This window comes from Trichomycterus rosablanca, chromosome 5, assembly GCF_030014385.1.
Source record: "Trichomycterus rosablanca isolate fTriRos1 chromosome 5, fTriRos1.hap1, whole genome shotgun sequence".
NCBI lineage: Eukaryota > Metazoa > Chordata > Actinopteri > Siluriformes > Trichomycteridae > Trichomycterus > Trichomycterus rosablanca.
Window position 1 is genome coordinate 45,662,126 of NC_085992.1, and position 24,868 is coordinate 45,686,993.

Genomic DNA, 24,868 nt, shown 5'->3' on the forward strand with positions numbered 1-24,868 from the left:
TATTGGCACATGGTATCAATTCAGGCCTTAAAGCCAATTAGCTAATTACTAAACCAACTAATTCATTAACGAGGTAACGTGGGTGCTCAAGAGGCAACAGCTGCTGCTTATAAGGTTTTAACAAATCACATGACACCAGATTCACTGCGGTGCTTTTACTTCTCTTATCCCAGTGTATACGTGTACTGTCTTTTACATAGTGCATCATTTGTGACCCTCCCCTTCTACAATCTCCTTATTTGAAGACTTTAATACAAAATCAAACCTTTATGTTTAACAAAAAAGTGTTAGACTCAGTAATTTAATATGCAAGGAACTATAAATTATTTGTATGAAAACAAGAACAGCACATTCACACACAAGTTTAAATACAACTTTCAGTATTGCAGTGCACATCTGGACTGAGGATGAACTTTTATTCAGGTCACCATCTCTTTCCTTTGGCATCTTCTTTTACCTTCCACAGCATCAGCTCCATACATGCAGTAGCATCCTCTCGTGTGTCATGTCTCTCTACTGTGAACAAATACAAAATGATCCTTTAAGGCAAGAAAGCACATTTAAGGAGCACTTATTTAGGCAATTAACATGATTTAGGTTAGGGAGTAGCACTTATTTTAACTAAAAAGTGAGTCTGTTGAATGTGGTCAGTATGTGTCTGTTACTTTGCAGATGGCACAGCTTGGCCACTGAGCTGTGATAAACTAGAAATTTAATTTACACTCTTTCCCAGCCTAACAAACATCTCCAATCCATTTTGCCAAATAATAGATTGGTAAATATTTATCCATTTTTTCAAATATACTCAAGGAGGATGGCGGTTCCTATTGAGTCTGGTTCCTCTCAAGGTTTCTTCTTGTAATGTTTATCAAGTGCTCAGCTTCCTCAGTGAAAGTTCCTGGAATCTGTAAAGTTGTGCTGTGTCCATTGTGTATTGATAAAAGTGCATATTTATGGTTACACTTTAGTTAAAATTAAGTAAATAAATTAATTAGTCTGCCAGTGATCTGCCACCTGTGTCCTGTGGTACCAGGTCATTAGCTCCAGGTCCCTTAACATCTGTAAGTTTGAAATGGACCATCAAGAAATGCATCCTGGTGCCAGCTTCTCCACAAGGTGAACAATGCCAAAGTGCCTGGACTTTAACATGATCTCAGAAAAAGCAGGCTTCTTTCGAACCAGTCAACCTTCTTCCATTGCTCTGATGTCTAGTTTCCATAACTCCTGTCCATTGTTGAAAGTACTTTAAACGGGCAGCAGGCAACAGTCACTCTGACCTGCGACTATGCAGCCCCTTACACTTAAGGGTGTTGCGACCAGTATTAAAATAATCTGCAATCTGATCTGCACTAGCTCATCTGTTGGTCAGTACCAGATGTTATTGCCTTTATGTCCCACTGCATCAAGGTTGATGGTTTGGGGCTTATCTCTTCTCAGACCATTGTCAATGAGTGTTCCCCACAGTTGCCTATGAGCACTTATTGCTGTTTTTTTTCTATTATGGGCTACATCAGTGTGGTTATCTCAATCAGGTCATTATACTGATCATATCTGTTACATATACATGTAACACAAGTAGCCAGCATCAGCCCAAGATTTAGTATTTCCCTGACTATAACATGCATGAGAGTTACAAAACAGACATTGCCATGTACATTTTGGATGGTATTTCTAATCTGTTGGCTGATCGGTGTATATTTTATAAACAAAACTTTACATACCAAATAGTAAGTTAACAGTGATGAAACTACTGCAAATGTTTTCATGTTTTCCTGTGCCATATACATAGTACACAGTTTAAGTTGCTTAAGTCATATTGTCACTGTAAGCCCATCTTTGGCTCATTATGAGTCAGTTCAAAGTCATTTTTAGAGGCTTGTACATGGTCACGCTTTATGCCGTTTATTCTTAACATGGATTCAAAGCTAAACAGCTTTTTGGCTCCATCTCTTTTACTTAATCAGCAAACTATTGGCTAAATTGTACTAATAACTTCAATGAAGAGTAAAGCAAACACACCCAGGTCATGCAACAGCAAAACCCATCGTAATGTTTAGCAGTGGAAAACCAGGTACCAGGTAACTCATGGACCACAAAACAGTGCTGCAACGTCCTGTCAGAGAATCTTTGAGCTCACGCTTACTGAGGAAAATAATAGTGCTTTTCTATTATGTTGTATAACATAATAATGTTGTATTATGTTATGTATAACAGTTAAAGAAGAGATGATGGTTGATGTTCAGGTTTCTCAGAAGAAGTCCTCATCCCAGGTTGGTAGCTGTTATGTCAGGAGGGGGTTGAGGTAAAATCAAAAGGGTATTAGAATATGCTGTTCATAATGTAACACAATGCAGCCTAAAAAAAAAAAAGAATAAAAAAATAAATAAAAAAATAAAAAAGGCACAGCAACATTAGAAATGGTTAGAACCTGCCGTTGTGAGCCACACTCAATCACGTGATTGATTAAAGACTGGACTTGCATGGCAAATATATTACTCAGCTAAACATACCGTCCTCTTGGATTATCTTCCTCAGATACTCAGCCGTCAGGCTCCGGAGATCTCTCTTGTGTGGTGGACCGAGTCGATGAGGAAACACCACAGATGTGTCAACCACTGCGCTGTGAATAAGCTAAAAACAGCAATAAACATGACAGTCTTCACAACTCTGTTTTATGACCCTTTAGTCTACAAAAAGCAAGTGCCTGTTTATGTACCCACGTCCTGTACCTACTACAGTTAGTTTGTGAGGTGAAAATCTGCTATAGACTCGGTGTCCATCATTGTTCTTTGCTTCTGTTTACGTCATATAAACCAGACATGGAGAGAAATTGCTTCTCATTGGTTCACAAAAACCACAAAAAGCATTAGAATCATGGGGGACAAATACTAGATGACTAGTGCGCTTTGAAAACAGTACCAGGTTTGAATTTTAGATCCTCTTCAATATCATTTAATGCATCATTTATCAGATAAACGACAGCACACAAATATTTGAGTGCCAACAGATGAATCTGAGCAGAACCAAAACTGTGTGGATAACAAAGTGTGCAACTACAGAACTCACTTTGATAGCACAGAGGTCAGTTTCCAAACAATGTCCAACCAGAATGGTGCCCTCACTGATAAAGCTCAAGAGCACAGCCTGGACATCTTGCAATGACGAGCTGCTGTTCTTCACATCGTCCTCACTGATACCTGAGAACCTGGACCAAAAAAGGAGACCATCTCATTCATCTCAACACTTATATTATGAACAAACGTGTTCAGTTCCAGTCAGCAAAATAATACAACTGACTTCAGTGACTAACAGTAACCACTTTATCCTGGTGAGGGTCACGGTCAGTCCAGAGCCTACCCAAAAACACTACAGTGTACATGCTGAGTGTGAACACACACAGGGTTTGAACCAATCTCAGGGCATCACACTCACTAAGACCTATAACCAATAAAAAATAACAATCAATAATTACCCACAGGTATATTTCTGAGAAGTTTTATTTTTAATTAGGAGCACCACACTAATAGATATTAGAACAGCTTCAGTTCTTTGTAGAATGAATGAAAATCTCTCTATATATACACACATACACACCCATCTGTGACCCTAATAGGTGCATCTGTCTTTATGATGCCCTTTGTACAGAGCAACAGAAAGAGTTCTTAAAGTTACCAAAACACTATCAGCCCATCAACCAATAGAAAGGGAACTCCATAGACCCCCTAATTTCTCGACCAGATATTGTTTGGGTGGTCAACCATCCAGCACAGTACTGACATGGCAGTGTGTTGTAGTGGAATGAATGTCAGGTGCAGGTGTGTTGTTGGATTTGTAAATACCTCATTGGCAGTACTGAAACCTCAAACCAAAAATAGTGCTAGTCTATCTATACACCTCAAACAAGGTTCAACAGTGCATGTTTTCCCAATAAAGAGGCCTGTAAGCAGTATTTAAAATTTTCCAACAACACTTGTTCTGGACACACTTGTACTAGACCACACTCTATCATGTCATGACCAAGTTAGAGTCATTGCAGTGCTGAAAATGATCCATTACCTTAAAAAAATGATTGTGGTACCTTACCAATGATGGAGGAAAAGGGGGTGTACAGATTAACATATGGACCACAACCAAGTATTTGCATCTTTATGATGTGTATAAGTGATAAGCACATCTACAAACTTTGAGATTGCCTAATGAATTACTACCTTACTACAAGTACCATGAAACTAAGGCTGGGTTTCAATGTATGTATATGGAATTTTAACGTCATATTTCTAACTTTGGTTACATTCTTGACAGGACAGGTAATTACTGGCAACCAGGGCTCGATTCTGAGAAGCGTGGTATCGAATCCAGCCTTGCTTTACCGGTTCGAAGCTGAGTGGCTATATGAGCAACGATTGGCTGGTTGCTCATGTGGGGGGTGGGACAAAGAACCGGATGTGGGTCAGAATGCGATTGCGTTCTCTGCCGGCTGATTGGAGGCACTTACACAGAGATGGGAGAGGGTGCCCTTAGGGTGTGTCTCTCCGCATGCAACGCTAGGTGGCGCCAAACTCGTCAATGTGTGGGTGGCAAAGATGCATCTGGCTGCTGCTCGTGTTTCGGAGGGGATACGGGTTAGCTTCAATCACCTCCGTCAGGGCAAGGTTCGGCATAGACAGAGAGGAAGCACGATGCTAATTGAACAATTGGATGCGCTAAAAAGGGGAGAAAAAGGGGTAAAAAAAAAAAAAAAAAAAAAAAAAAGATTCATTAGTTCAAGTCTTTAATGTCAAACACAGTTATGGACAATTTTGTATCTCCAATTCACCTCACTTGCACGCGTTTTGACTCTGGGAGGAAACTGAAGCTCCCGAAGGAAACCCACACAGACACGGGGAGAACATGCAAACTCCACACAAGGACCTGGACCGCTCCACCTGGGAATCAAACCACTGTGCCACCCCACTGTGTTTCAATTCATCACATGCTTTGGTAAGATAGTGAAAACTGGGCTGTGCTGAAGAGTGTGTGACAAGTATTGAAGCACTCCTGTAAAGTTGTAAGACACCAGAGGCCTGGCATAATTGCATCTTTATTTGTTCTGCATTGTATGAATACAGTTCCGCTGTATTTGGTTCACCGTGTGTAATGTAATATTGATGGGTAACATTAAATTGATATCGGGCGGCATGGTGGCTCGGTGGATAGCACTGTTGCCTCACAGCAAGAAGGTCCTGGGTTCGATTCCCAGGTGGAGCGGGAATTCCTCTCTGCATGGGTTTTCTCCCACAGTCCAAAGACGTGCGAATGAGGTGAATTGGAGACACTAAATTGTCCATGACTGTGTTTGATATTAAAGACTTGAAATAATGAATCTTGTGTAACCAGTAACTACCTGTCCTGTCATGAATGTAATCAAAGTGTGTAAAAAATGACGTTAAAATTCTAATAAATACCTGGTGTTGTAGTCAATGACCTCGTTATTGGGCTTCACAAACATGTCATAGATGACCTGCAGACTGCTGTTCACCATGGTTACTCTCACCAGCTCCAAGCCTTGAGTGGTATAGCACTAAGATGGGACAGGAGAAGTGATCACTATTGAAACAGATGTACTTGGAAAAGCTTGATTCATAATGAGTTTTACAGAATAAGATCAAAAATAAAATCAATAAGTGGGAAAAAAAAATTACCATTTCAGTATCGATGGCGTAAATGCCCGGGCAGCCTGGATGAGTCTGAGGCAGACTGCTTATGAAGCCCTGTAGACTAACTGCATCGTGAACATGGAGCTGTAAGGTGAATAAATTAATTAATTAATGAACACCTTTATTGTCATTGTATACACCAATCAACCATGACATTAAAACCACCTCCTTGTTTCTAAAATCACTGTCCATTTATCAGCTCCACTTACCATATAGAAGCACTTTGAAGTTCTAAAATTACTGACTGTTTGTTTGTTTCTCTGCATACTTTTTTGGCCTGCTTTCACCCTGTTCTTCAATGGTCAGGACCCCCACAGGACCACCACCGAGCAGGTATAATTTAGGTGGTGGATCATTCTCAGCACTGCAGTAACACTGACATGGTGGTGGTGTGTTGTGCTGGTATGAGTGGATCAGACACAGCAGTGCTGCTGGAGTTTTTAAATACCGTGTCCACTCACTGTCCACTTTATTAGACACTCCTACCTGGTTGGTTCACCTTGTAGATGTAAAGTCAGAGACGATCGCTCATCTATTGCTGCTGTTTGAGTTGGTCATCTTCTAGACCTTCATCAGTGGTCACAGGACGCTGCCCACGGGGTGCTGTTGGCTGGAAATTTTTGGTTGGTGGACTATTCTCAGTCCAGCAGTGACAGTGAGGTGTTTAAAAACTCCATCAGCACTGCTGTGTCTGATTCACTCATACCAGCACAACACACACTAACACACCACCACCATGTCAGTGTCACTGCAGTGCTGAGACTGATCCACCACCCAAATAATACCTGCTCTGTGGTGGTCCTGTGGGGGTCCTGACCAACAAAGAACAGCATGAAAAAAGGCTAACAAAGCATGCAGAGAAACAGATGGACTACAGTCAGTAATTGTAGAACTACAACGTTCTTCCTAAAGGATAAGTGGAGATGATAAAATGGACAGTGAGTGTAGAAACAAGGAATGTTAATGTTATGGCTGATCAGTGTATATAACTGAATTTTCTGTGCAACTACTTGAAAACAAGAAACATACGTTGTTACATACACACTAAAACGGTGAAAAATACACAACAATTAAGTCTGTAAACATTAAGGTCTAAACATAAAAAGCAAAAGTATATATATATATATATATATATAAAAAGTATACAAAGAAGTGCGGCTGTATTGCACATGAACAAACCACAGTATTATTGCACAATTTGGTGGTGATCTGAAGGTGGTGCACAATGTAGTTTTTACTGTTAATCTAAACTTGTAAACTGTAAGGAAAACATTTAAACTACAGTGTCCAGTTCTCGCTGTATGAAAAAAAGAAAATTTTATTATCTCATGGATTATTAACATACCATAATAGTTGACTCAGACTATTTGTACCTTAAACGTCTGGCATCCTGGTGACCCGACCGCATTCTCACAGCAGCTATAGCGCGTCTCCACCCCTCCTGGAACTGCAAAAGGCAACAAATAAAAATAAGGACTACATGTACAAAGTGCCAATCTGCATAATGTGCTAATAAAATTAGCATTTATGTATTAGCTCATCACACAAATTGCACATGAATGGCCTTCTAATCACATTTAGCTTGAGGCGAATAGTTGACAAGCTGCTGGGAAATAGTGGCAACGGTAAACCATGATGCCCAAAACATCACAACAAATACAATAGCTGTATCGCTTTACACAGTTTACCAGTGTCTTCATCTAAAAAGACTATTAAACTAGATTTGTATCTTTATTCCTTTGAAAATTGAGAGTTTCTGTCTGTATGATTAGGATTACCAGGTATAAATTACATGTATTCCACATAGTTTCCATAAATAGCTAACACTATGTTTCATTATTGTATTTATAAGATTTAATAGACAAATTCAGGAATGAATACAGGAATATACAGAACTGACAGTAAACATGATAATGTAAAAAAGAGACAGATTTAATGGCTCCTAGTTCATGTCATGATAATTCCACTAATGGACATAGGTACACTAATGTATAGGTATAGGTACACTAATGTATAGGTATAGGTACACTAATTTTCTACTTTTTATTTAAACTGTGTTATTTTAGTTTGCAGTTATTCCTGCAGTAAGCATACAAATATCAATGGACAAATCCTAAAACTAGTAAGCAATGAAATATGAGGGGTAAAGTTGTTTGTAAAGCATTATGTTAAAATCCTAATAAACAAACACACTGGTTACATTCATGACAGGAACGGTAGTTACTCATTACACAAGCTTCATCAGTTCACAAGTTATATCAAACACAGTCATGGACAATTTAGTGTCTCCAATTCACCTCACTTGCATGTTTTTGGACTGTGGGAGGAAACCGGAGCTCCCGGAGGAAACCCACGTGGACACGGGGAGAACATGCAAACTCCACACAGAAAGGACCCAGACCGCCCCACCTGGGGATCGAACCCAGGACCTTCTTGCTGTGAGGCGACAGTGCTACCCACTGAGCCAAATGGTAAAATAAATTCTTTACAAAATGCATTTCAGAAGACACTGTATAGAAAAAATAAAAAATAATCCACCCCACCCTTCAAACAAACATTTGTCACCTTGTGATAGGCTAATAATGGAAGGCATGTAATGGTAGAGCAGTGGTTAAAGTACAGGACTAGTAATCAGAAAGTTGCTGATTCAAGCCCTACATCTGCCAGGTTACCACTTTTAGGCCCTTAATTACTTGGATTGTATACGATCATACTTGTAAGCTGCTTTGGATAATTTTTTTAAATGTTTGTGATATTCATGGCAGGAAAGGGGGTTTAGAATAACTGGGTATGTGTGTGATGCACCAACCAGTGTTTACAGAGGGACTCTGGGCCTACCGCAGCATTGATCGGGATAAAGCACTTGCTGACTTTTAATAAATAAATGAATAGAGCATTTAAAAGCTAGAACAACAATAACAGCACTAGTTGCTACCCAAAATTTTTCATCAGAGCAGAGTTAGTTTCTTCTGATGTTCCAGAGGTGGTCTGGCTGCCTTCTTACAGGATTTAACAAGATTTAAAGCTGTTGCCACCTGTCCTCCAATCCTACTCATCCTAGAGTGCCTTTAGCATCAATGATATGTGTTTTCTTATAAATATATGACATCCAGATATGAAATGTTAAACATTCCTAATGATCTCACCTCTGTTTTCGATGACTTTCCCATAATGGTAGTTACACTCCTCTTTACGGGTGTGCTTTCCTGTCTGGCTAACAGAGAAAGAAGTTCCACAGCGACAGCAGATTCTCCTAGAACCTGTGGCCACAGTCAAGGGGTATACAGTTATTCCACAGAATAAATCAGTACATTGTGTATTTAAGTGTAAATTCCAAAAAGTGATATGTATTAAAGAATAGATTATATTTCTGCTTTTGAAAGGCTGCTTTCACATTTTGTACCCAGAAGAAATCCCTCATTGGTTTAAAGAAAATCCAGATAAAACCAGAAATGAAACTACAACATGGTTCCCTTGGCAAAGGCAGGATTAGAAATTGCATTAGTAAATCCTGCAGCATTTTTGAAAATTCTTTTGTCGGTAGACCCACCATCAGCGATGCTCTTCTTGGTGTCACTGTACTGGATAGCAAATCCAGCTTTGCTGGGGTGCTTATGTGGGTAGTTATTGTCTCTCAGCAGGGCTTTGGTTAAAAGATGCTCAGTCAGCTGATCATACAGAGCGGCATCACCTGGAGTAAACAGTACAGATTTAGCACCTTCTTAGACATCCATAGAAGTTACAAATTAAAGGAAAACACTGGGTAAACGTGCAGAACTTCCCAATAGGTGTATTGCATAATGCAATGTTTTTACACTCACTGTCCATTTTATTAGCTCCACTTACCAGATAGAAGCACTTTGAAGTTCTACAATTACTGACTGTAGTCCATCTGTTTCTCTACATTCCTTTTTAACCTGCTTTCACCCTGTTATTCAATGGTCAGGACCATTGAGTATGAGTGGATCAGACACAGCAGCGCTGCTGGAGTTTTTAAATACCATGTCCACTCACTGTCCACTCTATTAGACACTCCTACCTAGTTGGTCCACCCTGTAGATGTAGATCAGAGACGATCGCTCGTCTTTTGCTGCTGTTTGAGTTGGTCATCTTCATCAGTGGTCACTGGACGCTGCCCACGGGCGCTGTAGGTTGGTGGACTATTCTCAGTCCAGCAGTGACAGTGAGGTGTTTAAAAACTCCATCAGCGCTGCTGTGTCTTATCCACTCATACCAGCACAACACACACTAACACACCACCATGTCAGTGTCACTGCAGTGCTGAGAATGATCCACCACCCAAATAATACCTGCTCTGTAGTGGTCCTGGGAGAGTCCTGACCATTGAAGAACAGCATGAAAGGGGGCTAACAAAGCATGCAGAGAAACAGATGGACTACAGTCAGTAATTGTAGAACTACAGAGTGCTTCTATATGGTAAATAGAGCTGATAAAATGGACAGTGAGTGTAGAAACAAGGAGGTGGTTTTAATGTTATGGCTGATGGGTGTATATCTAAACAAGTGGTGTAAAAGCTGTAAAAGTGGTCTACTGAAAAATTAACACATTTTCCCCTCAGACGAAAGCTATTCCCTCTGTATAATGGATATTCATAATCACTGTTTTAAAACTGGTGTCCATTTACTTATGTTAAATGGTTTTGATCATTTTTAAGCACACTATATGGCTAAGTACGTGGACAATCCTACTAATTTTTGAGTTCAGGTGTTTCAGCCACAACTGTATGAAACCAACAACATAAATGTGTTTTGAACTTTGTGGCAACAGTTTAGGGGAGAGCCTTTCCTGTTTCCACATAACAGTGAACCTATACAGACGTGAAGAGGAACAACTCTGTACAGTGGCCTGTAAGGAGGCCTGACCACAACCCCAGTGAACAAATCTGGGATGAATTAAATTGTTGATTGTAAGCCAGACCTTCTCGTGTTACATTAGCACCACACAAATGGTTGCCAATATGGGCATCAGTTACTGCAGACATTTCCAAATCTTGTGTAAAGCCTTTCCAGAAGAGTGGAGGCTTAGAGGTGCAAAAGTTAGACAAGTTGAATAGAAGTACTGTATGTAAAAGTAGCTATAGTTTTTGGTAACTGTGATTCTGCTAGGGTGAGTTGGTGACACACAAACCCAGGTCACTAAGGTCCATTATGATCACCATCACCAGTCACAGTGACGAATTCTATATGTTTATATTGCCCCTGCGTGAGTACACAGTGCCTTGCAATGTCTGACCCACCTCAACCATGACCAGGATGAAGTTCTTTTTTAGCATTTTAAATAACTGTACCCCTACATACAGGAGTGTTGGTTTTTCTACACACCTTTTTCTACTTCAGATTCAGATGCCAAGAGAATTAGCTGATTAAACTGGTAAATTGCTTGATTTGCCGTGTAATTTCATTAACAGAATTTGCATCAACACTGAGCAATTTATAATTATTTACAGGATGCAATAATTCACTCCAACTGTTAATATCTTTTCAATTTCAGGTTCAGTGTTAAACACTAAGCATTTATACATGATGAGATAAAACTGACCGTAAAATAAAAGCTAATGGTGCTCTTACCCTGTCCCAGAAGAGCTTGAGTACTGAGTGGTACATTTCCCCTAGATGCCCGGACATCTCTTTCACAGGAAACTGCACATCAAGTTGAGGTTAGTGACTGACAATTAGCATATTTCATAAATTAATATTAAAGATAAAACCAGCCTAAAAATTTTGGCTAAAGGCTTCTTGGTAAATTGACTTACATTTGGCAGGAGCAGCATTTTGGTTTTTAAGCCTCTTGAGTGCATTGACCGCTATGCTTAGATACTTGAGTTTATTGATGCTGCGATCAAACACCGTCTTTTCTTCTGCCAGTGCCTGAGATGAAGTAAACGTGCCAACAAAAATGCATTTTTTTATGCGTACAAGTATAATAAAAAATGCTTTTAATATATTCTTATGCAAACCTTTTCAAAGGCCTCTTGCACAGTAGCCGAGGTTTTTAAAAATTCCTCGACGAACAGATTCACATAGCGCTGCCGTACGTCGTGTGGAACCTTCGTGCAAGCCTCCGGACGGGCTTTTGCTTTTCGCTTGGTAGGTATTGCCTGGAAAACAAGTCAACAAAATGACATATTTAACCCGGATCAGGTTTCATTCAATCTTTCCTCTTTAGTAACAGCTTTAGGTTGATCAGAGACTAAACTGGAAAAAAAATGTGCAAGGTGAACAGGATACCAGTTCAGCTTAACTTGTTTTATCAAACTCTGCTATTAAATAAACTTGACTATACTAACAAATATTTCAAAAATGTTGGGGCAGCAGAAGACAGTTACAGGAGACAGGTCTAAATGGCAGGCAGGCCAGTCTAGCACTTGTACTCTCTTATTACGCAGCCATGTGGAAACTGTGACTGGGAATCATCTTGCTAACAGGAACAGAGATGTTTCTGAAAGACATCTAGATGGCAGCATATGTTGGCAAAAATGAGAGCATCATGAGAGAGACGATCGCTCATCTATTGCTGCTGTTTGAGTTGGTCATCTTCTAGACCTTCATCAGGGGTCAGAGGACGCTGCCTACAGGGCGCTATTGACTCAATATTTTTGGTTGGTGGACTATTCTCAGTCCAGCAGTGACGGTGAGGTGTTTAAAAACTCCACCAGCGCTGCTGTGTCTGATCCACTCATACCAGCACAACACACACTAACACACCACCACCATGTCAGTGTCACTGCAGTGCTGAGAATGATCCACCACCTAAATAATACCTGCTCTGTAGTGGTCCTGACCATTGAAGAACAGCATGAAAGCAGGCTAAAAAAAGTATGTAGAGAAACAGATGGACTACAGTCAGTAATTGTAGAACTACAAAGTGCTTCTATATGGTAAGTGGTGATAAAATGGACAGTGAGTGTGGAAATGTTATGCCTGATCGGTGTATATTTAAGTTGACAAGGTTAAACATGGCATTTTTTACATCACTTCTATCTTTTACATCACTCTTCTAGTGCACAGAAAGTTGCTGGTTCAAGCCTTACCGCCACCAAGTTACCACTATTGGCTCCCTAAACTTCTTGCAATGTATTTAGTCGCTCTGCATAAAGGCATTCGACAAATGGCATAAATGTAAATCTTCTTTGTGCCAATTTCAATCAAAATCCTGTAAAGAGATTATAAATCACTGCTTTCTGTTTTTGCTTTTCACCTAAAGGCCCGACTTTTCTGAAATTGGATTTGGAGGATAGCATGAATGGATGGATAAATGGACGGACAGATGGACGGACAGACAGATAGATAGATAGCTGATCACTGAAATCTGAAAGCCTTATTTTTCAAGCAGTGCCCACCTTGGCAGGTGTGTAGTTGACTGGTTGTGCTGGCTGTTGTATCGGTTGATGAACCGGACGTGCAGGTACAACAGCAGCAGTAGCAGGAATGATTGTAACAGGTAAAGCACAGCCCCCTTCAGGTACGATCAGGTGCAGGTTTGGGCCGAGTTGCAGGGTTGCTCCAGCCGGGATGATGTTCACACAGCCTACAGTTAAAAAACAAACATTTACAAGACAAAACACCTTTAAAACATTGTGACAAAATGCAGCATTAGTGGGATAGAGTTACAAAGATTAATCAGCTTTCTGCTGATTTTATTTTATTACATGTTTCATGCTGTGATAACAGGGTGTCATTATTACTGCATGGTGAATTGATTTATACTACATAATATCATAATAAATAGTGATTTAAAATAAGCCAGTCAGTTAAAAGCCCAATCAATAACACTGCAGTATGATTGTTAATTAACCAATAACCAACAAATGTGGCATTGTTCAATAAATGCTTAAAAATGGCTTAAAATCCCTTTCAACTTATGTCCAACAGCTGATGGTTGATTTGAACTGAGAGCAGAGCTAAAGCTCCATCACAAGCAGTACAGAAAGTCCAGAAGCAATGCTGAATTCAGACTCACCCTTGGGCTCCCTCAGAGCGCAAGTGACGGGTGATATATTGAATTATGTATCCTGCTTACAGACGTATCCAACAATGCAACTATTACACATAAAAAACGAGGATCTGTTAATCACATGAATCAAATCATACATGAGCTCAGAGCTCAGAGGTGCTCAGTTGGCACAGCAATCTGATACCACTGAGATCTGGGTTCTAATTTTAGCTGTGCTATCGGCCAGCCGGGCATTTACACAACCATGATTGGCTATGTCTGAGGGGGCATTGCAAAAGCCCTGCAAGAGACCGGTGCTCCTTCCAGGGTTCTTCTGCCTTGTGCGCAGTGTATCCTGGTAATACTGGACCTGCCGCGAACCCTGAACAGGATAAAGCATCCAATGTTTCATAGTACAGATAACATATTAATTAATTGATACAATCAGGAAATCAGGTCATTTTCTTTTCATTATCTGTAGTATCATTTATTATCATGGTATCTAATCGGTCAAAATATACAAGGTAGTTTCTAAAAAATGTATGCAAACACCTGCATATAAGCATACAGGGGTGAGGGGTACCATAAAGTTGTCTGCCTAATGTCTGGTTCACCCGGCACCAATTAATTCCTTTGACAAACAGGTTGCTTATTTATTGGAACACAGAACTAAAATGAGAAAAAAAAAAAAAAAAAAAAACAACAACAATGTGGCCAAAAGTATGTAGACACCCCTCCTAGATAACGAGCTCAGGTGTTTCAGCCACATCCATTTAACATTTAGCAAACTCTTTTATCCAAAGCAACTTGCATTTGTGATCACATATAGTTCAAGCAATAGAGGCTTAAGGGCCTTTTTCAAGGGCCCAACAGTGGTGACCAGGCAGTGGCTGGGCTTGAACCAGTGACCCTTTGATTACCAGTCCAGTTTCTTAAGTGAGAGTGGTGATTATTAAATCTATGATCATTGCTAAAAGAACTTGCCTAAAGAGGCATTCCAGTTACACATTACATACACGTCCACCCCTGCCACCCTGCAGACTTGACATTTATACACAAGGTACACAACTAAAAACTTAACAGAAGAGTTTGTTTGTTTATTAGGATTTTAACGTCATGTTTTACACTTTGGTTACATTCATGACAGGAACGGTAGTTACTCATTACACAAGACTCATCAGTTCACAAGTTTATATCAAACATGGTCATGGGCAGTTTAGTGTCTCCAAATCACCTCACTTGCACGTCTTTGGACTGTGGAAGGAAACCAGAGCACCCGGAGAAAACCCACGCGGACACAGGGAGAACATGCAAACTCCACACAGAAAGGACCCAGACCGCCCCACCTGGGGATCGAACCCAGGACCTTCTTGCTGTGAGGCGACAGTGTTACCCACTTAGCCACTGTACTGCCTAACAGAAGTTAGACATTTATATTGTCCAAATGAATGGAGATTTGGATTGGGACATGCACACCAAAAAGTATGTGTCTAAAGCTAGCAATAGTGCAGACAATGGATTGGTCAAATGCAATGCAGACAAACGCTATATTCAATAGCATTCCATTATACCACAGAGTAGTCATATCTGGTTGGGAACATAGTCAGGCTATATAAAATCTTTCGAGACATCACAGAAGACTTCACTAGTAATCTCAACAAAACAATCTTCAGAGAACTTTTCTAAACTTCACAGGTTTTGTTAAATTAAGGTACTTAAAGTAAAGATGGCTCTGACATATTTATGATTTTTTTACGCCACTTTATACACTTGACCGAGTTATTTATGGCATGATCTGTGTTATGTTCAAATCAGTTTTTTGTTTCTTTTTCTCCATTTATAATTTTGTTTTTAATTCTGTTTCTGCCAGGAAGTTTAGGATTGCTCTTGTGCTCCTCTTGGTTGCGGCCTTCTTTAACAGTCCCAGGTATGTGTAGCTGTTGTCTCTCTCTCTCTGATGTATTTGGGGCATTCGATTAGAATATGTTTTAGTAATTCTAGAGCTACAAAGTGCTTCTATATGGTAAGTGGAGCTGATAAAATGGACAATGTGTGTAGAAACAAGGAGGTGGTTTTAATGTTATGACTTATCGGTGTAACTTGGTCCACTCATCTTTCTTGGTGTGTTCCTGGCTTAGTGCTTACAGGTCCTTCTCAAAAAATTAGCATATTGTGATAAAGTTCATTATTTTCCATAATGTAATGATAAAAATTAAACTTTCCTATATTTTAGATTCATTGCACACCAACTGAAATATTTCAGGTCTTTTATTGTTTTAATACTGATGATTTTGGCATACAGCTCATGAAAACCCAAAATTCCTATCTCAAAAAATTAGCATATCATGAAAAGGTTCTCTAAACGAGCTATTAACCTAATCATCTGAATCAACGAATTAACTCTAAACACCTGCAAAAGATTCCTGAGGCTTTTAAAAACTCCCAGCCTGGTTCATTACTCAAAACTGCAATCATGGGTAAGACTGCCGACCTGACTGCTGTCCAGAAGGCCATCATTGACACCCTCAAGCAAGAGGGTAAGACACAGAAAGAAATTTCTGAACGAATAGGCTGTTCCCAGAGTGCTGTATCAAGGCACCTCAGTGGGAAGTCTGTGGGAAGGAAAAAGTGTGGCAGAAAACGCTGCACAACGAGAAGAGGTGACCGGACCCTGAGGAAGATTGTGGAGAAGGGCCGATTCCAGACCTTGGGGGACCTGCGGAAGCAGTGGACTGAGTCTGGAGTAGAAACATCCAGAGCCACCGTGCACAGGCGTGTGCAGGAAATGGGCTACAGGTGCCGCATTCCCCAGGTCAAGCCACTTTTGAACCAGAAACAGCGGCAGAAGCGCCTGACCTGGGCTACAGAGAAGCAGCACTGTACTGTTGCTCAGTGGTCCAAAGTACTGTTTTCGGAAATCAAGGTGCCAGAGTCTGGAGGAAGACTGGGGAGAAGGAAATGCCAAAATGCCTGAAGTCCAGTGTCAAGTACCCACAGTCAGTGATGGTCTGGGGTGCCATGTCAGCTGCTGGTGTTGGTCCACTGTGTTTTATCAAGGGCAGGGTCAATGCAGCTAGCTATCAGGAGATTTTGGAGCACTTCATGCTTCCATCTGCTGAAAAGCTTTATGGAGATGAAGATTTCATTTTTCAGCACGACCTGGCACCTGCTCACAGTGCCAAAACCACTGGTGAATGGTTTACTGACCATGGTATTACTGTGCTCAATTGGCCTGCCAACTCTCCTGACCTGAACCCCATAGAGAATCTGTGGGATATTGTGAAGAGAAAGTTGAGAGACACAAGACCCAACACTCTGGATGAGCTTAAGGCCGCTATCGAAGCATCCTGGGCCTCCATAACACCTCAGCAGTGCCACAGGCTGATTGCCTCCATGCCACGCCGCATTGAAGCAGTCATTTCTGCAAAAGGATTCCCGACCAAGTATTGAGTGCATAACTGAACATAATTATTTGAAGGTTGACTTTTTTTGTATTAAAAACACTTTTCTTTTATTGGTCGGATGAAATATGCTAATTTTTTGAGATAGGAATTTTGGGTTTTCATGAGCTGTATGCCAAAATCATCAGTATTAAAACAATAAAAGACCTGAAATATTTCAGTTGGTGTGCAATGAATCTAAAATATATGAAAGTTAAATTTTTATCATTACATTATGGAAAATAATGAACTTTATCACAATATGCTAATTTTTTGAGAAGGACCTGTATATTTGGATGTATCTCGTGTAGTTTGTTTGTTGTCTGTGTCCCCCACTCAGTTTCGGCTCTGACATAAAAAAAAAAAAAAAAAAAATCATATTAATAAACACTCACCGTTTGGCACAGCTGTTGAATGAATGACGTTAGGTGTAATGACTCTCTTGGTAGCAGTGGCTGCAATGAAGGGTTGGCACCCCTTCACTGCAGTTGAAAGGGTTGTTGCTCTCTTCTGGCACTGCTGAGTCTGGCTGGGTACGGGAAGCTGAGAACCTCCGTCTCGAAGAGGTACGATGACCTGTGCTGTGCTCCGGCTGGCCTGCTGAGCGACAACCGTAATTATACTGCATTAGATCAAGTCAAGAAAATGCATTTTTATATCACCTCTTTCACTTAAACTCACTTTACATTTATCCACTGCAAACAAGTATTTACATTCAATTTAAACTAGTAAATTTGTTGCAGCAGTTTGCAGAAGACTCTTTGTTCCAGCATGACTGTGGCCCCGTGTAAAGTCAATATCCTTGATTGTATGATTTGTTGAGTTTAGTGTGATGGAACTTCAGTGGCCTGACCTCAGTTCCACTGAACACCTTTGGGATTTGTGTACAAACTGCCAAAATCTCTCCCTTCCAAATAGAAGTTGAGGTTCTTATAGACACGAAGGGGGATTAATGTATTAATACCCATGGTAGGAAAGGGATGTTTTACAAGCTCATGGACAGGTGTCTACATAGTTTTGTCCATACAGTGTTGCTTACAAAACTGACTCTAGAAAGTGGTTCAATGGCTCAATACTCTATTGGAAGGTAAAACTTTCTAAGTCTCAAATCTTTTTTGGGATTCATCCCTTCACACTGTCCTGACGAGTTTCAGTGTGTTAAAATAGAAAAATCCCACAATTCTGCCACCTCAACTGGGGATGGGGTTTAAGGTGAAGGGTTTTCTCAAAGGAGTCTCCTACATAACTTCTTTCTTCTTACAACTTTCCATAGCGCCTCGCTTTCTGTAGCTCTCTCCAGCTTTTTCAAATTTATATTTATCGATTCAATTTCTTCTCTGTCATCCTTTCGTAAAGGTGACTTCCTATGGGCAATCTTCTTTTTAGTTTGTAATTACTGGATTTAATAGTGCTCTAAATGCTCTACCTTTTACCCAGACAGGTTTAAAAAAGCTCCTTGTTCTTCGTGATGTTTGTTTAGATACACTGATCAGCCATAACATTAAAACCACCTCCTTGTTTCTACACTCACTGTCCTTTTTATCAGCTCCACTTACCATATAGAAGCACTTTGTAGTTCTACAATTACTGACTCTAGTCTATCTGTTTCTTTCAGCCTGTTCTTTAATGGTCAGGACCCCCACAGGACCACCACAGAGTAGGTATTATTTGGGTGGTGGATCATCAGCACTGCAGTGACACTGACATGGTGGTGGTGTGTTAGTGTGTGTTGTGCTGGAATGAATGGATCAGAAACAGCAATGCTGAGAGTTTTTAAACACCTCACCGTCCCTGCTGGACTGAAAATAGTCCACCAACCAAAAATATATCCTGCCAACAGCACCCTGTAGGCAGCGTCTTGTGACCACTGATGAAGGTCTAGAAGATGACCAACTCAAACAGCAGCAACAGATGAGCGATCGTCTCTGACTTTACATTTACAAGGTGGACCAACTGGGTAGGTGTCTAATAGAGTGGACAGTGAGTGGACACAGTATTTAAAAACTCCAGCAGCACTACTGTGTCTGATCCACTCATACCAGCACAACACACACTAACACACCACCACCATGTCAGTGTCACTGCAGTGTTGAGAATGATCCACCACCTAAATAATACCTGCTCTGTGGTGGTCATGTGGGGGTCCTGACCATTGAAGAACAGGGTGAAAGCAGGCCAAAAAAGTATGTAGAGAAACAGATGGACTACAGTCAGTAATTGTAGAACTACAAAGTGCTTCTATATGGTAAGTGGAGCTGATAAAATGGACAGTGAGTGTAAAAAACAAGGAGGTGGTTTTAATGTTATGGCCGATTAGTGTATGTTCTTAACAAACTTTGGTGCTTTCAACTGCAACTTTATCCCAGTCAATTAATTATGAGACTTCTGATGGCAGCATATTGAAACAAAACTAATTATGGAGATTCACAGTAATAGCAGTAAATAGTTGCAATATTACAACTTGTTTATATTTGTACAAAAAAAAAAATCATTTGGCAAACTATTAATCTTTTCCTCACTTTATTAAGAGACGTTTTGTGTAAATTTATGAAATATAATCCCAGTGATGTTTCTTTCAGTTGCAGGTTTAGCAGTACAAAATGTGTAAATGTTAAAGATAGTGAATACTGGGTTCTTAGCAGTACAAAATGTGTAAATGTTAAAGGTAGTGAATACTGGGTTCTTATGCAAGACACTGTACATGAACCTCCTGACATCTTTTAGTATTGGCATTCGTGTTGTACAGACTGGCTGATACTTGACAAGATCTTGATCCAAGCAAGGGCTTTCTCAGTAAGCTAGTATTGTTCTAAATAACAACAACATTACACTGCAAAGCACCAGTTTGTTATTTTGGGTTTATTGCCATATCAGCAACATATTGGCTATTTTATGGCAGAGACAGATATTGGAACTGTAAATCATTATATGTTCAGGTCATTTGTTTAATATCAAGACTTTCTAAAAAGTTCAGAATTTTAACTGGAGGAATCTTCTCAAACAATTATTTTATGTTCTCAACCCTATAAAAATTGTCTCTGATGGCTGAAATTGTATGACATTCTAATATTGTCAGGGGTGTAGCACAGAACTGACAGGTTGGTGCCTGCTCTCCAACCACGAGGTGTCGTGGTTAAGGGCAGTATGACCAATTCGGCACGTGGTTATAACTGTCTGGTCTTTCCTATTTAAGAAGTCTCGTGTTTAATATTGATGTTGGGAGTTATTTCATGCAGTTTGTTTTGGGTATTGGTGGACCTTCTTGCCATTTTATACTGTAGTAAACTTTGATTTCTGGGTAAGCATCAGTTATTGGGATGTATCTCCAAGCAATCTCTTTGTTTCCTGCTTCCTTTGCCAAGCTGTCTGCTTTTTCATTTCCTTCTATGCCACTATGACTGGGGATCCAGCAGTAGACAAAGGAAACCCCTTTGGCTGTAAAGTTCTGTCCAATTTAGCAAAGCACCAGAAACAGACATTTTGGTATTTTTCTTGGTAACATAATTGCAAAAGGTCCCATTTTAAGTTGTTGGTATTATTATTTAAACTTTAAATGAGAACCAATGTAGCCATTTTACTTAAACAAAGAAAACACTTGAACACTTACCTCAAACTTTGCCACATGGGCTACCCTCTTCTTCTGAGCAGGAGGTGGCTTGGCTAATTCAGGCTCTGGTGATATTGAAACCTCATCCTACAAAACAAACAAAAAAGTCAAGATCCACGTTTATGGTTTATCCCACCCATTATATGCCCATTCACTTACTGGTGTGCCACCTGGATCAGCATTTTTTTCTTCCATAAATATTCTGTAGCACTCCTCCATTGGATCACTGTCAGAAATGTCTAGGTCTGAATAATTAAGCTCATCAGAGGAACTGGAATTAATTTGTATCACTTCATTATCTGCTTCAACCAACTCAGCAGATGAAGGCTGGTCTTGAGATGAAATCATAGGTGTACATTTGGAGTTGATGACTGTTTGCACAGAAGGAATGGCTATGGAATTGCTTCCTGAAGAGCAGCCAGGTAAGTTCGGGACAATTTCAGTGTGGCCTTTCTGTTGAGATGCACAACTTGCTTGAACAAAAGTCAGCTCGGTTTGAGCCGGCTCGGGATCTTTTGGCATATCTGAAAAAGATGATGTGGTTGGCTCTTGTGGTGAGGTATCAGTTTTTTGTTTTGACTGTGTGTCAGTCAAGTTTCCTGAAAGCCAAGTATTGTTTTTTAAGTCATGATCAGTTTGAGCACAAACCTGGACTTGAGGTCTTAAAGCAAAATCATCCACGTTTGAGGAACCAGGGGCTGAGGGGATATAGTTATGATCTTCCACACCATTAGGGCAAAAGATATTTTCACTTTCACGCCTTAGGTGATCCAGACAAGTGTAAATATCTTCTGCAACATTTCCACCATGTTGTGCTTGTTTTTCACAAGCAGGAAAATACATAGTGGCTGGACTTTCCAACTGGCATACTTCTGAGGACACTGGAATATCTGCCCTTAAGGAGAATTCTGTACTTGCATACAACTTGGTGACACAGTTTAAGATTTCCATCTTGGTCTCGTCACTCTTAGAAGTGGTCATGTTTTGTTTCAGGCTTTTATGCATCTTTTGATTGCCGTCCACATGTAAAGAATCAATTTCCATTATGCTTTTTGATGAATTAGAATCATTATTTGCTAGTCTATGCTGAGCTTCTGGGGTGTTGACTCCTTCAGAAGACATTTGTACCTTTTGCAGCATAGACTGCCTTGGTATTCCCTGATCTTTTTCCTGGTACAGGGCAAAGGTTGGGTCTTCCTGGGATGAATCCAGTTGATCAGTGGAGTTAGTTATACCATTCTTGGCTAGACAAAATGTTTCATTTGTCATTTGAAGAGGTGGTGTATCACCAACGGAGCGGTGCTTTTGTGTGGCGTTTTCACTGGCTGCTATGCCTTGTTTCTGAGATCTGCCAGATTTGTTCCTATTATTTTCAATAGGTGGAATGTCAATAACTAGCATTCGCTCATCATCAGAATCCTCAGAGTTACAAGAAGAAAGCTGAACCAGGTCTGCAGCCACACTTGGGCCAGTTTCAGACTCTATATCAGTTTTAATGGCTGACTTCACCTTATCTGTTAAGTTGCCAGATCGCAAAGCAGCAGAGAAATTTGAACAAGGGTCATATTCCAGATCGGTTTTGGGTTTGGTGCGATCAACCACATATTTAAGAGCAGCAGCAGTTGGCTTTTTACAGTTCAGCTGGTTTCCATTCTGGTCTTTAGACAGAGTTGAACTGCTCTTTAAATATTCCTCAGAGCTAGCCCCAGCACTCTCTGCCTGGTAACGAGACAATCGCTTTTGTTCTTTTTCCACTTCACTTTTAACTGCTTCAATCTGTTGGTTGATCCTTTCCAGCTCTAAAAGACAAGTTTGGCTTGGTTCTTGGTTGTCGAGGCTTCCACTAGTGGTGCTGTGACTGCCATGACCTACATTTTAAAAGAAGAAATGGTTACCATTTAATACACTTATAAAAGCTTTCTCCAAGAACTTAACCACACGGTCACGCTTCAACTTTCAGCCATAATGCAATCTAAAAAATATTCATGTAGATATTACAGATAATATTACAGACAACTTACAATTTGTTCCTAGGCCTAATCATTAACCAGCTCTACCCTATTCAGCAGTGGAAAGGAATCAACAATGATTATTATTCTATTAGTGGGGTGGAGGAAAAAAATGACACTCCATGCTGGTAGAGAGCGCATTAAAGTTAATTTTTTCATGCTTCAGAATTACTTTGTCACTGCTGAACCGCCAAATTATGCTCAGATATCACTGAACACTGAACAATATACACAGATCTGCCATAACATTGTTTTTTTACACTGACTGTCCATTTTATCAGCTCCACTTACCATATAGAAGTACTACAGGACTACAGTCAGTAATTGTAGAACTACAAAGTACCACAAACCCTACAATACACACTAGTAAACAACAAATTGGCAGGGGAGTATTTAATTCAAGTGACAGCGGTTAGTGACAGATAGCAAAGCGCAACACTGAATTCACTTTTTTTCCCAAACACCATTTACTGGCTCCAACAGATCCAATAGTACACATTCAAATTGGCTACAGTGTTTATGAGCTTGTGCAAAGAGACTACATTGGTTTACTACAGTATATTTAGTGCATGAATGTAAAACCCACCTGTTTAGAGCTGCATTTAACTTGTAACAATGTACTTGCTTTTATTCATAAATTTTCTATTCTTTTGATATGTTTTAGTGTATGTTTTACTGCTGTTTGTTTTTCTACTCTCCCCCACTTCTATCTATACCTCTCATATTGTTGCTTATATGTTTTAATGAAATGTCTTAATGCTGTTTTTTCTTCTTCCTCCTAGTATGTTTTAATTATTATCTTGAAGCTGATTGTGGTGTGTGAATTTTGTACTACAGTTTGTACGGTTTGTATCGTTTTTATGATTATTTGCTTTTTATGTAAAATGTAAAGCGTCTTTGAGTAACTTGGAAAGCGCTATATCAATAAAATGTATTATTATTATTATTATTATTAGAGAAAGTAAATCATTTGGGATTCTGCCTAACCTGAACATCAGTGTAATAGAAACTAACTGTACATTAAAACAAAGCATCTAAGGTATTTATTTAGATTTACATTAACTGTATTGGCGGCACGGTGGCTAAGTGGGTAGCACGGTCACCTCACAGCAATGTCCTGGGTTCGATCCCCAGGTGGGGTGGTCCGAGTCCTTTCTGTGTGGAGTTTGCAACTTCTCCTCGTGTACACTTGGGTTTCCCCCGGGTGCTCCGGTTTCCTCCCACAGTCCAAAGACATGCAACTTCAACATGAACTGGAGACACTAAATTGACCAAGACTGTGTTCGATATGGCCTTGTGAACTGATGAATCTTGTGTAATGAGTAACTACCATTTCTGTCATGAATGTAGCCAAGGTGTAAAACATGACGCTAAAATCCTAATAAACAAACATACATATTAACTGTATTAGAAAGAGTAGCATGGTTTGCATGTGTTTTGGCTTATAAACCAAAATTAAACAGAATTATGTTTAAAAAGTACTTGATAACAATAAGTCAGACAGTATTATACATTTAAAAAGTTAAGTTTAATTACCTTAAACTAATTGACTACAAGCATTGGGCAGCACGGTGGCCTTACAGCAAGAAGGTCCTGGGTTCGATCCCCAGGTGGGGCGGTCCGGGTCTTTTCTGTGTGGAGTTTGCATGTTCTCCCCGTGTCCGCTTGGGTTTCCTCCGGGTGCTCCGGTTACCTCCCACAGTCCAAAGGCATGCAAGTGAGGTGAACTGGAGACACTAAATTGACCATGACTGTGTTCAATATAACCTTGTGTAATGAGTAACTACTGTTCCCCGTCATGAACGTAACCACAGTGTAAAACATGATGTTAAAATCCTAATAAACAAACATACATATTAACTGTATTAGAAAGAGTAGCATGGTTTGCATGCGTCTTGGCTTAAGAAACAAAATTATGTTGATAAAAAATACTTGATAACAATGAGTCAGTGTTTTATTTAATTACCCTAATCTAATTCACTACAAGCTTTAGTACAACAACCCTACCAAGACTTGGTAAGCTGTGATAGTGCATTACAAACACAAAGCAAGTTTACCTGCATCATCTTTGGTGTGGTTGTAGGGGCAGTAGGGTCTTTCACATTTACCCCAAATAAGAAGAAGACAGTCTGTATCAGCAAAGAGTCCAGCTGAAGGAAACAT

The 24,868-nt window shown here is 39.9% G+C and overlaps 1 protein-coding gene across 1 annotated transcript; it reads right to left on the bottom strand.

The window, feature by feature from the left end:
* Nucleotides 1-330: 330 nt before the first annotated feature.
* On the bottom strand, nucleotides 331-24,868 carry zgc:152968 (uncharacterized protein LOC564848 homolog). Its single transcript, XM_062996386.1, has 18 exons — nucleotides 24,763-24,868; nucleotides 21,986-22,564; nucleotides 21,449-21,568; nucleotides 20,856-21,028; nucleotides 20,697-20,783; nucleotides 17,485-17,689; nucleotides 13,126-13,244; nucleotides 11,674-11,814; nucleotides 11,470-11,584; nucleotides 11,285-11,356; nucleotides 9,247-9,387; nucleotides 8,843-8,956; nucleotides 7,070-7,143; nucleotides 5,682-5,780; nucleotides 5,445-5,560; nucleotides 3,067-3,205; nucleotides 2,511-2,631; nucleotides 331-516 (listed from the first exon to the last, which is right to left on the bottom strand). The coding sequence occupies exons 1-18, from the start codon at nucleotides 24,866-24,868 to the stop codon at nucleotides 425-427; spliced, it is 2,613 nt and encodes an 870-aa protein (XP_062852456.1). The 3' UTR covers nucleotides 331-424.

Coding starts and splice junctions, on each gene's coding strand:
- zgc:152968 (XM_062996386.1), bottom strand. CDS start 24,868: ATGTTTCCTTCAGCTGGACTCTTTGCTGATACAGACTGTCTTCTTCTT. Junction 20,784..20,855: donor CTGATCCAGGTGGCACACCA/GTAAGTGAATGG, acceptor TTTGTTTTGTAG/GATGAGGTTTCAATATCACC. Junction 9,388..11,284: donor TCAAGCTCTTCTGGGACAGG/GTAAGAGCACCA, acceptor TGTTTACTCCAG/GTGATGCCGCTCTGTATGAT.